General features: G+C 40.0%; 1 protein-coding gene across 1 annotated transcript; it reads left to right on the top strand.

Annotated features, from left to right (window-relative positions):
• The first annotated feature begins 1,349 nt into the window (after positions 1–1,349).
• Positions 1,350–11,749, top strand: LOC148037755 (lactamase-like protein adaB). Its single transcript, XM_087676722.1, has 11 exons — positions 1,350–1,694; positions 3,445–3,488; positions 3,576–3,656; positions 3,740–3,847; positions 3,929–4,020; positions 10,160–10,234; positions 10,311–10,380; positions 10,472–10,573; positions 10,759–10,870; positions 11,052–11,114; positions 11,203–11,749. Exons 1-11 carry the CDS (start codon positions 1,559–1,561, stop codon positions 11,286–11,288), a joined length of 969 nt encoding a protein of 322 aa, XP_087532848.1. The 5' UTR covers positions 1,350–1,558; the 3' UTR covers positions 11,289–11,749.
• Positions 11,750–12,409: the final 660 nt, after the last annotated feature.

The raw sequence follows: 12,409 nt of genomic DNA, 5'->3' as shown, positions 1-12,409 counted from the left end.
GTATATGAAAAACTATGTTCGAAAAACTTTAAATTAAAAGAAAACTTTAAAAAATATTAATTTAAAAAAAATAAATTGTTTAATCTTACTGAGAGAGAGAGAGAGAGAGAAAACCTCGGCCCTACCCGAGAGAGAGAGAGGGGGAGGAGTTTAATTAAAAATGGGAGGGGGAAAAGAAAGAGAGAGATTATAAGTGCGAAAGAGGGGAGGGGGTTTTAATTTTAAAAAGGGAGGGGGGGTGCTGTTAATGAAAAAAGGGAGGGGGAAAGAGAAAAGGAGAGATTACACGTGAGAAAGACGGGGGAGGGGGAGAAGAAAAATATTTAATTTAAAAAAGACTATTCTCTTTCATCTTTCCTCTTTCCTCTTTCCCCCCTCCTCTCTTCTTCTTCTTCTTCTTCTTCTTCTTCTTCTTCTTCTTCTTCTCTCTCTCTCTCTCTCTCTCTCTCTCTCCTTCAATCTCCCTCTCAAAGTGTGTGAAAACTATGTTCGAAAAACTTTAAATTTAAAAAAATAAAAATATTTAATTAAAAGAAAAAAATAAATTAAAAATTTTAATCTAAGAGAGAGAGAGAGAGAGAGAGAAACCTAGGGCACACATGATAGAGAGAGGGGGGAGGAATTTAATTAAAAATGTGAGGGGGAGGAAAGAGAGAGATTATAAGTGAGAGAGAGGGGAGGGGGTTTTAATTTGGGGCGCGGGGCACGGCTTTTAATTAAAAAAGGGAGGGGGAAGAGAAAAGGAGAGATTACACGTGAGAAAGAGGGGAGGGGAGGGAGTTTTGATTCAAAAAGAGAGGTTTGGAAAAGGGGGCAGGTTCGGAAGCCCTCACGAGGTTGGGGCCTTTTTTTCCGAACCTACAATGAAAATAATATAGTAGTAAGATATAAGGTTTATAGTTATGTTTAGATTAGTCTAAGTGTCATAGTACTCCTATAAAAATAGGACCATATTCATCACATGATGTAACTTGTTTTGAAAAGTCATATTGAAATTTGAGCCTTTGGATTGGAACCTTGAACTTGCACGCCGCATGCGTCGTCTCTTGAAGTTTTAATTGTCATACACTGTTTTAAAAAGTCATCATATTGACTTTTTTGGATTGAAATCTTGGACTTGAAAAACATTTCGAGAAACCTTTGACTCAAAATTTTGAAAGGATTTTTAAATCGAATTAAACACATTTGCTATTTTTATAATACTTTTTTTTCAAATGTTCAAATATTTTTCTTCAAATTTTGAAACTCTTTTTGAATTGTTTGCAATTCTCTTTGCATGAAACCTAGATTTGTCGTGACCAGTGACTGTCAGTTAAAGGTTGCTCCAACTTCAACGGGCTCCAAGAACACGCCTTTTTCTCGTGGACACGTAGAGGCAATCATTTGTGCTGGCCTGCCTCCATGCTCGTAGAAAACCAGCCCCGTGCTTACGGGACGCGATCTCGGGCTTATCTGCATCTTGCTTCTATATAAATGTCTGCTTAGTCGCATCCGGGCTTTCTTTCCATCAACAGAATCGAGCACGAATTACAAAGTCCCTAACACACGAGAATCATCCATGGCGGCGGGCATCCTCGGTCTGTATAACTCTCGGGGTACTCACCTCATCGGCCATGGCGTCGCCTGCAACGCTACCACAGTTGCTCCACGTCGCTCTAGGAGACCCGAAAACGTCCCCGGCGAATTCTTTGTAGGTGAGCTTCTGTTCAAGTTCTGGCCAATCCTAACAATAAGAAGAATAAGCCATCCATGGATGGCTCAGAGTAGGCAAGTAGCCAGACATCTCATTGTCTAGAAGCTGACCATAATGAGAACTTGCATAGAGCCTTGATCATCTCTTGATGATTCATCCAAACACCATTCTATGTGTTCGAGCTTCCATATACTGATTAGAGAGAGAGAGAGAGAGAGAGAGTAGAGGATGGATTACTTATCAAGATATTTAACAATGAGAAAATATGTTTAAGGAGCTTAGGAAACACCAATCTTACACTAGTATGAAGCTCGGTTAATAATCCTCGAGCCCTCATAACATCCTTTGTAGCTGTTCATTATGCTCATCATAGAAGACTTCTAACCTCATGTACGACATGGCAAGGCTGGCCATTGCATAAAAACCTCGGATCCGACATCACTCTTTCATCTGAAATAATATGCTCCAAATATGATACGTTTGAGGAAACATATGATCTACATCAATCCAAGTGACCGGCAAGTGGATTTTCTTTTCACAAGCTTGATTCACCATTTGGCATGTGTTGTTTCAACTAGAAATTTGATGATCGTCTACTGCAGTTAGAAGGTTGTTGCGGATCGATGGCCACACTTGGGCTTTTGTACATGAAGTCTCAAACAAAAGAGAAAAAATGACAATGTTTCTAATGCGAGACAGATCACATGAAATTAATTGAATTTGGATCTCCCTTGCATGATTCGACAAAGCACATCATAAAATAGGGAGATACTAGAGTGTTGCGTTCAATGGATCAAGATCTGCAGTTATATTAGGAGACCAATATAACATATTCTAGATCTCATGGCTGACATGCATTGCAATGCTTCAGCCTTCAGTTTTCAATGAGGAAGCCCATGACGGGGCTTTGTAATTACAGAACTTGATCCAGCATTGAGGAACAGTTTCTTACGGGAGCAGGTCTTAACAATAATTTAGAAGATGTCGTCTCAACATGTATCGAGGGATACTGTTTTCCAAATAAGAAAAACAAGGCTATATTATGAAGAGGGGTGGGCATAGAACATCATAGTGCACTAAGTTTCAACAACAATATTGGGGCGAAATTTTCTAAAGCAAGGAAATACAGAGGCCTGTCATGGATTATCCTGTCCAAACCTGCCTCAAATGCACCACTCTATTCGATTGTTAGACAGTGGAACTAGTCCCTTGGCCTAACGGCTCTAATATCGGTTTAAAGCTAAGTCTTTGTAATTTTATTAAAGCCTATAGTACCATTCCTGAAGCATATAACTTTGTGAATCCACAACTGCTCTACAGGGGAGCCACTCTCAACATCTTGAAGCTGTGTCTATGTACTAGATCCACTTTACATCAATTACACTCTTGTGAACAACTCATAGGCTTCAAGATTGGTGATAGAACTCTAACACACATGCAAACAGGAATAGTGATAAAACTCCAACATCCATGCAAACAATATCTAGTCATTGTTAAACGTTGAAAGATATGAGACACACTGGCATTGAGTAATCCACTTATGATATATATTTTCTGCACCCTAAACTTGAAATTTGGCATGCATACAACTCCTCTAGAGTGGACCTAGTGCCCAGACATAGCAATTTCAACAGCCAGGTCTAGTTTCTATACGTTTTTTGGCTTATGGAACATTCCAACATTGGTAACATTACCATTAAATGTGTCTTCCTTCTCTTATTCTTGTTTTTTGTTTTGTGTGCTTTTTGCAGATCATACCTGTATTGATTGCGATACTTGTAGATGGATGGCACCGGTAAATATGGCTTCTTTTCAGCTACTGTTGATTTTCATTTGCTGCACTCAAGCTTCTTCCTTGACAAGGTTTTGTTGTATAAAGCAGGAAACATTTACAAGGGTTGGAGACATGTCAGCAGTCTTCAACCAGCCCGCCTCCCCAGATGCAAGACATGCTGCTTTGCAGGTTGAGAACATGTTAGAGTGAGGTACCTTCGCAATATAAAAATTTCTATCTTTGACTTGATTTTTTTTGTTATTTGCAAGTAGGCATTGTTGTGCTGTCCCACTTCGTCAATTCGAACAGAGATCCCTCCATCTGATATTTTAGATGTTCACTCAACTTTCCCACACCTGATAGATGAAAAGCACCTACCAGTAAGTTACTCCTTATAAGTGTGGTGTTGTTCTATTGCTTACAAACATCAGTTATCTCACAGACTACTTGCATGATGCCAGGGGGTTTATCTGTGTGGCTATCATTCTGAGAAATCATATGGAGCTACCCCTTACTTGATCAGAAGACCTGAAGGCAACATCTTGATTGACAGGTATTTATCAAGCCTTGCTGTTTCTCCCAATTGGTATTTTCTCCTAAGGCTGCATGTTCATTGCATTTGGACTCTTCAATGTTCTCTATTCCTGGTACAAGCTGTATGTTAGAGAGCACCGTCTATGACAAGTAAATTCTCGACAGCTAAATAAACCAGCCATTAGAAACCAAAGGGCAGCAATTATGTATTAACCTACAAGCACTTTAAATTCATCACACAAGTCAGCAAATAAACACACACAGGTGGGAGCTAGAGTAGTCCTACTTAGAGGCAAAGATATGCTGGCCTCAAACAATCATGCTCCTTGAGGAAGTTTTTAATTTGCTGAGAGTGGCAGTCATTGGATACAAAAGGCCTGTTATTGGGCTTGGATCGGGTCTAGATTTTCTATGTATCCTAATTCTCAGACTGCAATAATCTCAAAAGAGTAACAAGTTCCATTTCCATCAAGTTGAAAGTTAACATGTTTATGCATCCTATTCCTATTTACAGGTAGTCCCACACCCATACCTCCATCAACCAGATCAGATCACCAATCCAGCCATCATCACTCTCCCACACTCTCCTCAGTCAATTCTTTTACCATTAGTTTGGTGCCCTCATTGATGCACCTCTGTATGTGTAGGGGCTGCAGCCTTGTATCTATATTTCAGATTAGTATTCATTTTTCCCTTTTACATTTTATCTCTATTCTTTCTCTTCTCTCTCTGTTCCTCTTGCATCGCAAACTCTCACAGCATCTATCCCTATAGGTTTCGCTTCAGATATTGCATCAATAATGGATAATCATCTTTTTGTATAGTTGGTTTTTGCCAAAGATGTTAGTGATGATGGTTTTAACTCTAATGTGTGTATGGTGAACAAAGAGTGGAAAGATTTCCTTATTTAAAAGTTTAAGGATTGGTTTTTGGAGTCCTTTTCTAGAGAGCTACCACTTGAGAAGCCTAAGAATCATACAATAGATCTGGTGCCTAGTAGTTCACCACCAAATAGACCACCTTATAGAACACAATATTAGTGAGTTTGGGAATTTCTCAATTCTCATTTTTTGAATACTAAAAAGGTGGCACCCGGATAACATACTTATAAGTTTCTCAAAACTATATGATGTGACCTATCATTGGAAAGCGCTTAAAAAATGGAATCTATTGAGCTATAGAGCGCTCAATTTGGAGTTATAGTGTTCAAGATATGACAATCTAAAGATTTGACTAATTGTCCCAAACTTATGGAAAAAAGGGGTTGATCTAGCATGATTCATCCCTTGTTTTCTCACTAATATTTTTAGCACTCCTTGTCTACATGGTCCAATCTTTGGCACTATGTGCAAACCTTTTCTTTTTAGGGAGTTTCTATAAGATGGATTTAGTTTCTTTAGTATCTTTGTTTTTTTAAAAGGATGGGTGTCACCCTTATTTTGGGTTGCCTTCCTAACTTGAGAGTTCTGGGGCCACCTCTGTGGTCCCCTTCATAAAAGCGGATACTAGTGCCCCCTCTAAATAGGAAAATGGGTCTTCTTGTGCACTTAATCATGTAGCCTCGCGCGTAACACAAGAATCAGCATTCGAACTCATAGAAGGTTGGCAATCGGGGCAATGAACTTATGTGCTGCACAAAGTGAAAGTATTTAGAAGGCAACTTGTTTAGGACAAATGTAACTTAATTGTTGCCTCACTTTGGTAAGGTAGTAGTAGTGAACTAGATGAGTAACCACCTATGTTCAACCAACTTGACTTTCAGATTATCCCCTTAGTAAAAAAATCATGCTACTCATAATCAAGATTGGTGCATCAGGTTTGATCTCTTGTTGCATAATGGTCAACAAGATGGCTCCAACGATCGGATGCCTAAGGAAAAGTATTGTAACTGGGAATGGAACTCACGACATAACCCTTGCATTAACTCAACATTTGTTGTAGCATTGTGAGCTCTCCATTGATGAATGTGCTTAGGGTGGATCAATTGAGCTGGCATAGGCTCTAAACCAACTACTAGGTCCCAAAGACCAAGAGATTTAAGCACTCGTTGCATAAGGTTAGACCAAGTAGTGAAATTCAACTCATTAAAATGAGTCTTATCCATGAAGGCATTCTTGGACATTGCAACATGAGTGGTAGTGCTAAATGAGGAATAGGATGGGTAGGGTGGATAGGGTGATAATTAAATGAAGGAGTTTTGAAGCAAAGCAGCTTGCATAGCATTAAAAGGGAGGCTGAGAACTAGCACCAAACACTGAGGTGGCAGTCCTACTGTAAAACATAGCTGTGTGGCTCCTCCTAGCAATAAGGTAGTAGCAAGCAAGTGGGTACTAGGAGCTAGAGTAGTCATGGTTGTGGTTGGTAAGGTTGAATAGCATATTGATGAAGACTGAAATCTGGGTGCCAACAACAGCAGAAAGGGTGAGGACTTATGTGGCTTGCAAAACAAGAATGGGCTGAATTGCGGGCAATTGTCTATTTATAGATGAGTGGATTCTCCCAAATTAGGGTTTTGCTTATGGGACACAAAAACTCTCTTGGAATGCATTCCTTTTTTAATGAAAGTTTTGGTAATTACATGTTTTGGGATTGTTTAAAAGAGCTAATCAGTTTGTAATGCATTTTTAGCTCAACATACAATAGATACACTATGCAAGAGTGAATACAAAACCTTAGATCTCCATGTCTTAGAATGGACTAGGGTAGAGATGAACTGGAGAGTGTCTTGTACTGCTTGTTGTTCCAAAAACATCGGGCTGAACCTTATGTACACTGATCTGGTGAAGTATGCAGTAGCGCCAATGCAGTTGATGGCTACTAGAAGCCATGTAGGTGCAAAGTGGCAACTGCAAACAACCAATGCAACCATTTGGAGTGTAGGCAACAAATGGTTTGATGATGCCAACATTGTATGGCATGGCCTATGCAGAAAATGTAGCTTGTGTTGCAGTTGCTAGGTAGAAGACAACTCCAAGCAAGCTATAGATGGTTGCAATCAGCAGATGCAACAGTAGATGGAGGCTAGACAAGGTACCTGGCTGGTAGAGAATACCACAAATTGAGATATCCTTCATGAGGGGTGTGTGCAATAATAGAACAGGGTGCCAATAATAGATGAACCTGCAAAACAAGGATAGTAGCAAGTGGCTAGGTAGCCTCGTATTCATAGATGTGGATCCTCCCAAAGTTTGGGTGTTTGTTAATGGGACATAGAAACTTTGGTAATGTTTTTGTTCTAGGGTTGTTTTAAAGATCTAATCAAGGTCTAACTAGTAATTCACCTTGTTGGAATAGTACTTACCTTTTCTAGCTTAACATATAGTTTCCCTTTTACCTCATCAAGTGGACCTTTCTCAGTACATCACTCACATATGGAGCCCAAACGAGCTAGAGGTTACTATTGTAGTATTCACACTTTCCCTCCCTACTACTCCTCACCACACCTTGGGGAGGTGATCTTGCATGATGATACCCCTTTAAGAGCTTAATAACTTGTAGATATGAGCCTAATCTATGTGTCAAAAACAAAAAAAGAAAACTCTGGACTCCCATAGGAGTTTTCATCACCTTTGCAACCATTACAAGCCCTTGGGCACGGCCTTCATGACACACCCTTGGTCTAATGTCTTGATTTCACTAGGGTGACCTCTAAAATCAGAAGAAGATATCTGTCACCTCTGTGACCTTAGTAGGCCATTGGACAATGCAAAGTAGCACCCCTTGGTCCAATGCCTTGTTCTCTTTGGGGTGGGACCTAGTTAGTATAGACAGGAGGCTATCTCCCTCAAGAACGTGCTTTGGGCGGCCTAAGAGGGAGTGTTAAGCCACACAATTAGCCCTAAAATTAAACTCTTGTTTAATTTAAGAAAGATGAGACACATGACTATGTGGTAGGACAAAAGGGTTATTAAACTCTATAAAGGGGGTCTGTGTGTGATGACCCCTCCATCCCTAAAATACATCAGCTTCATTGCATTATTTGTAATCATGATGCCATCATTGCATTTGCAATCAACCTGCCATCACCACCTTCCTACCACTTCCATTTCTTTCTTGTTGGTTCAATTGACAATCTGTTGGCTCTGCAATATCAGTGATCGCTGCTTATCCCAGACCCCATTGCCATCCACTCAGCCTCTTGACTACTGTTTGCTGCCTGATGACACTTCTTCCTGCAGGCCGCTAACACCTAGCTACTGTTGTGGCAACCATGCTGCTGTTTTTAGTAGTCTAGCAATCATCTCTAATAACATGCCCTCTCCATCAACCCTTGACATCTGTATTTGGTAGTCGAGCCTATTACATCCTTGGACATCTAGATGGGCACTAGTAGCATTGGTCAGAGTGGTTATGAAGTGACTTAGTGCGAATGCACTAAGGACACTTTAGGGTTCGGGCATCCAAGTCCTATTTATAGGACTCAAGGCCCTATTGTGCACATCATTATATGTGATCACCACTCTTGGCTTAGCTCGTAGATCAAAGCATCCATACACTAGGGCAATGTGGATGGCAGTAAGGGATACCTACTCTTGGGACATGGTCATGACCCGGTTTGTTACTAGCTCTGAGGCTTAAGGGTGAGTCTATTTGGCTCTATATTTGAGAGGTGGAGTTTGATACCCATGCCTTTGAGAGGTGATTCTAGTAGCTTGTGTCATGTCTTCTATGCAAGGTGGATCCTTGATGAACATTTCACGGCCTCTCCTACTCATGGGCTGCTTTTGAATTGCTGCACTTGCTGTTTTTGGTCTCCCCACCTTTGAAGGATTGCTGCATTCCCTCATCCTCAAGGACATCATACTCTTTGAGACTATCTAGTATGGGTTTTCTTTGCTGGTCTCTATTGTAGATAGCCAGAGAAGGAGGAATTTCTGGATTGTTCCTTGTAGAGAGTCTACAAAACATCAAGCTAAAGAGATGAACAAGGGAAGCTATGCGGCAGCTTCCTTAGTATGTTGTCATTTGAATGCCCTGCTTTTTGACACGTCCCCTCTTCATTCCAGCATATGTCTAAAAGATTTTATGCTCGAGATGCATCTGCAGCTTAAAGGTAGTCATGATTCTACCCATACAAAATATTGTACATTGCACTGTTGAGCGTCTTTGAGACTTTTATGAATGGGTTTTCTTTGCAGCTCTCTCTGCAAGATGACTTGAGACGGGGATCGATGTATTGTCAATCCAGAAAACGTCAAGCTGAAGAGATGAATAAGGGAAGCCATGAGGTGGCTGATTTTGTACTTTGTCATTTGGTTGCCCTGCTCTTCGAATCTTATCCTATCATATAGCTGATATGAAAGTTAGACATGTACCTGTAGCTTGAAAAAGGTTATAACTATAGCCATTATAGAACATATGAAACGTGTGTATTGGTGAGACTTCCAAAAATGGGTTGTCTTGCAGCTCTCTATGCCATGGCTTAAGAAGTAGGGACTGCTCACATTATCTCCTGATGGAGAGTCCACACAACATTAGTAAGGGAAGCTACAAAGTATCTTCTTTTGTACTTTGTCATCTGATTGCCCTGCTTTTTGAACCTGTGCCCTCTTTGTCTTAGATATGCCTTCAAAGTTTTTAAAGTCTGATATGCTTTGCAGTTTGGAATCTGAAAAACTTATGGTCTTCATTTGTGTCAACCTTTTGTTGTTTACTGGTCCTTTCTAGTCCCCGTATTAAAAACAACAGTGATGAGAAGAAAAACAATGGTGATGAGAACAACACCACAAAGATGCTCCCAAACTCCAAATAAAAAGATGTTACACATTGATTTCATCCATCATGAAAGGTTCTTGTTTTTAATTCCTCCGGTCAGCCATCCAACTTGAAAATTTTAATTGGTCAGGAAGTGTGGTCGCTCCCGCCCGTTTTGATCATCAAATGCTAATAATAGACATGCCCTCATCCAAACTTAGCCAGTGAAACTAACCGCCACCCTTCCACAGACCATGCTAGCCGTGGTTCACATCTCATGCTTTCTGGTTCTCTTTTTAAGGAGCCCCTCCATATGTAGACTTGTACTATTTCAAAGATGAAATTTTCATTGTTGTAACAAATGAAGGTTCTTTTCTCGGGATTCCAGATAAAAAGAAGTGGATGAGTGGGTTACTGGCACATGATTTTGACTGGAATATGATTAAACTTTCACTGTGTCGCAGCCCAAGGTACTCTGAGCGCCTAGCTAAGCGCATTGAAGTTCTGGGAGGTGTTCACTTGATATTCCTGACACACATGTAAGCATGCAGTTTTTTTGTCTTTATAAGCCCCTCCCTGATGTTTTTTTGAGTGAATGGAATGCATTGTCTTTAGGGATGATGTGGCAGATCATGCAGCCTGGCAAAAAAGGTTCAATTGTGCTCGGATACTCCACAAAGAAGATGTAACAACTGAATCTACAAATTATCACCCTTCATATTTGGCATATTTTGAATGAAATGTCTCCCAAGCTAAATTTTGGAATCTTTCATCAGGTCACATCGAATACAATAGATGTGGAAACCAAGCTTGATGGAATTGGCCCATGGACACTAGGTTATGGAATTCAATTGATTTACACACCTGGCCATACAATGGTGAGTAGTAGGGAACACATTAGAGTGTGAATTAATTACTCTTCCAATCAAGATTGGCAGATCTCTGTTTGTTATCAGGCTAGCTTAGTCTTCTGATTAATGAGACCCTGGTCTGCTGTCCACCAAAAGAATGGAACATTTAGGGTCAAAACAATGTTCTGATTTAGAGTTTTGTTGCCTTGCAGGGATGCGTTTCCCTTTTGTATGAAGAAGGCAAAGCTTTGTTTACGGGGGATCATCTGGTTTCATTTGATGGTAAAAGCTTATCAATGTTTCGAGCACACGGCAGAGAGCCATGTAAGTGAAGATTCACAAGATTATCTGTGACTGCACTAATGAAAATATTCTCTCTCTCTCTCTCTCTCTCTCTCTCTCTCTCTCTCTCTCTCTCTGCACTTGAGAATTGCCTTGAAGCAAAGACTGTTCCGTTTCTTCAGCAGTAGGCTGTTCACTGACACCTTACAATGTTTATGCACAGTGTCTTTGCAGCTACAGAGTGTTGAAGCTTTGCTGCCACTGAACTTCACTTGGATTCTTCCGGGTACGAGAGCTTGGGCAGACAGATTTTCTGTAGTGTTTCTCGGTTGGTAGATCCAAACTCTGAAAATGTCTGCTTGGTTCGATTTCAGGTCATGGGCGGAGACTGGTCTTTAAAGACGTCGAGGAGAAGAATGCAGTTTTCAAACAATTTCTCGAGTCGGACTCATACACCTAAACGCGTCTTATATCATTAACCATCTCGGTTTCCAACTCAACGTGCTTCCATCTAATAGTGAGTACGCCTTGCATATCCTAACTAGCAAACATAATAAGCTTCCTACGCAAAGGGATTGTTCTATTCTTTTGCATTCTCCACACAATGAGTATATGGATTTTTGTTGGATTGACACATTGCCTCCTTTTTGAGGCATATACATTGTAATGGTACACACCAAAGCATTCGAGGGTTATATTGTCTAAATTTTGTACAAACATACATGCGAAATTGTTATTCACAGAATAAAATCTTCGAAACCAATTCGTCGGTATATGTGATGAAAAAACATTGAAATAATCGTTGGTATACGCATCGAAAAATGGTGCTACTTATACCAATGTTTATATTGATGTGTGCAGGAAATAATATTGAACTATATATATCAACAATTGCAATCAACAAGGATCTAACCTTGCTATCTATGTTTGCTATCCTATTAGACATGGACTACTTGTTTGCCAAATATACACAATACCAAAAAGTTAACAATGTATTTTGAAGGTATTTTAGTACAACTGAAATTAGTTGAATATATATTTGCAACTACATTTTACTATGTATGTACAGATGATACAAATGATCAATGTTGTGTATGCCTAGCTAGTGCATGTGGAGCTTGCTCCTCAAGGACGGCCAACTATACAAGGCATGAGGATCCCTATGTGAAGATGTAGATGTGGTGTGTGGGGTGCTCTCTCTCTCTCTCTCTCTCTCTCTCTCTCTCTCTCTCTCTCTCTCTCTCGCCACACACACACACACACACACACACACAAACACTCATTATTACAAGGTAGAAAAAAAACTAACTTACATCTATCTATGTTGTATCATTATCCATAGGCAACGTAGAATGTGGTATTGTGATTATGAGACATCCTTAGTGTTTTTATTTGATTAGGATGGTAATGGTGATGGTGACAAGGAGTAGGTTGTGTGAACTCGCGTGCAATAGAAAACCAAATGTTTCCAAGATACCTACATAAATTCATCCATCCTTTCATGAGAGGTAACCAAAGTTTTCTATTGAATGCCATGTTGCATGTTACATCCATCAAATTTACTATGGATTAGACAAAATT

The sequence above is a fragment of the Lygodium microphyllum genome, chromosome 4 (genome assembly GCF_053477565.2).
Source record: "Lygodium microphyllum isolate KBCC chromosome 4, Lygodium_microphyllum_v1.1.10, whole genome shotgun sequence".
NCBI classification, from domain to species: domain Eukaryota; kingdom Viridiplantae; phylum Streptophyta; class Polypodiopsida; order Schizaeales; family Lygodiaceae; genus Lygodium; species Lygodium microphyllum.
This window is presented reverse-complemented; position numbering and strand designations above follow the sequence as displayed.

Bases quoted from the DNA above. Each gene is read 5' to 3' on its own strand.
- LOC148037755 (XM_087676722.1), top strand. From the start codon at position 1,559: ATGGCGGCGGGCATCCTCGGTCTGTATAACTCTCGGGGTACTCACCTC. The intron at 10,235-10,310 runs GTAAGCATGCAG...CATTGTCTTTAG, and splicing joins TTGATATTCCTGACACACAT to GGATGATGTGGCAGATCATG. The intron at 11,115-11,202 runs GTACGAGAGCTT...GTTCGATTTCAG, and splicing joins CTTCACTTGGATTCTTCCGG to GTCATGGGCGGAGACTGGTC.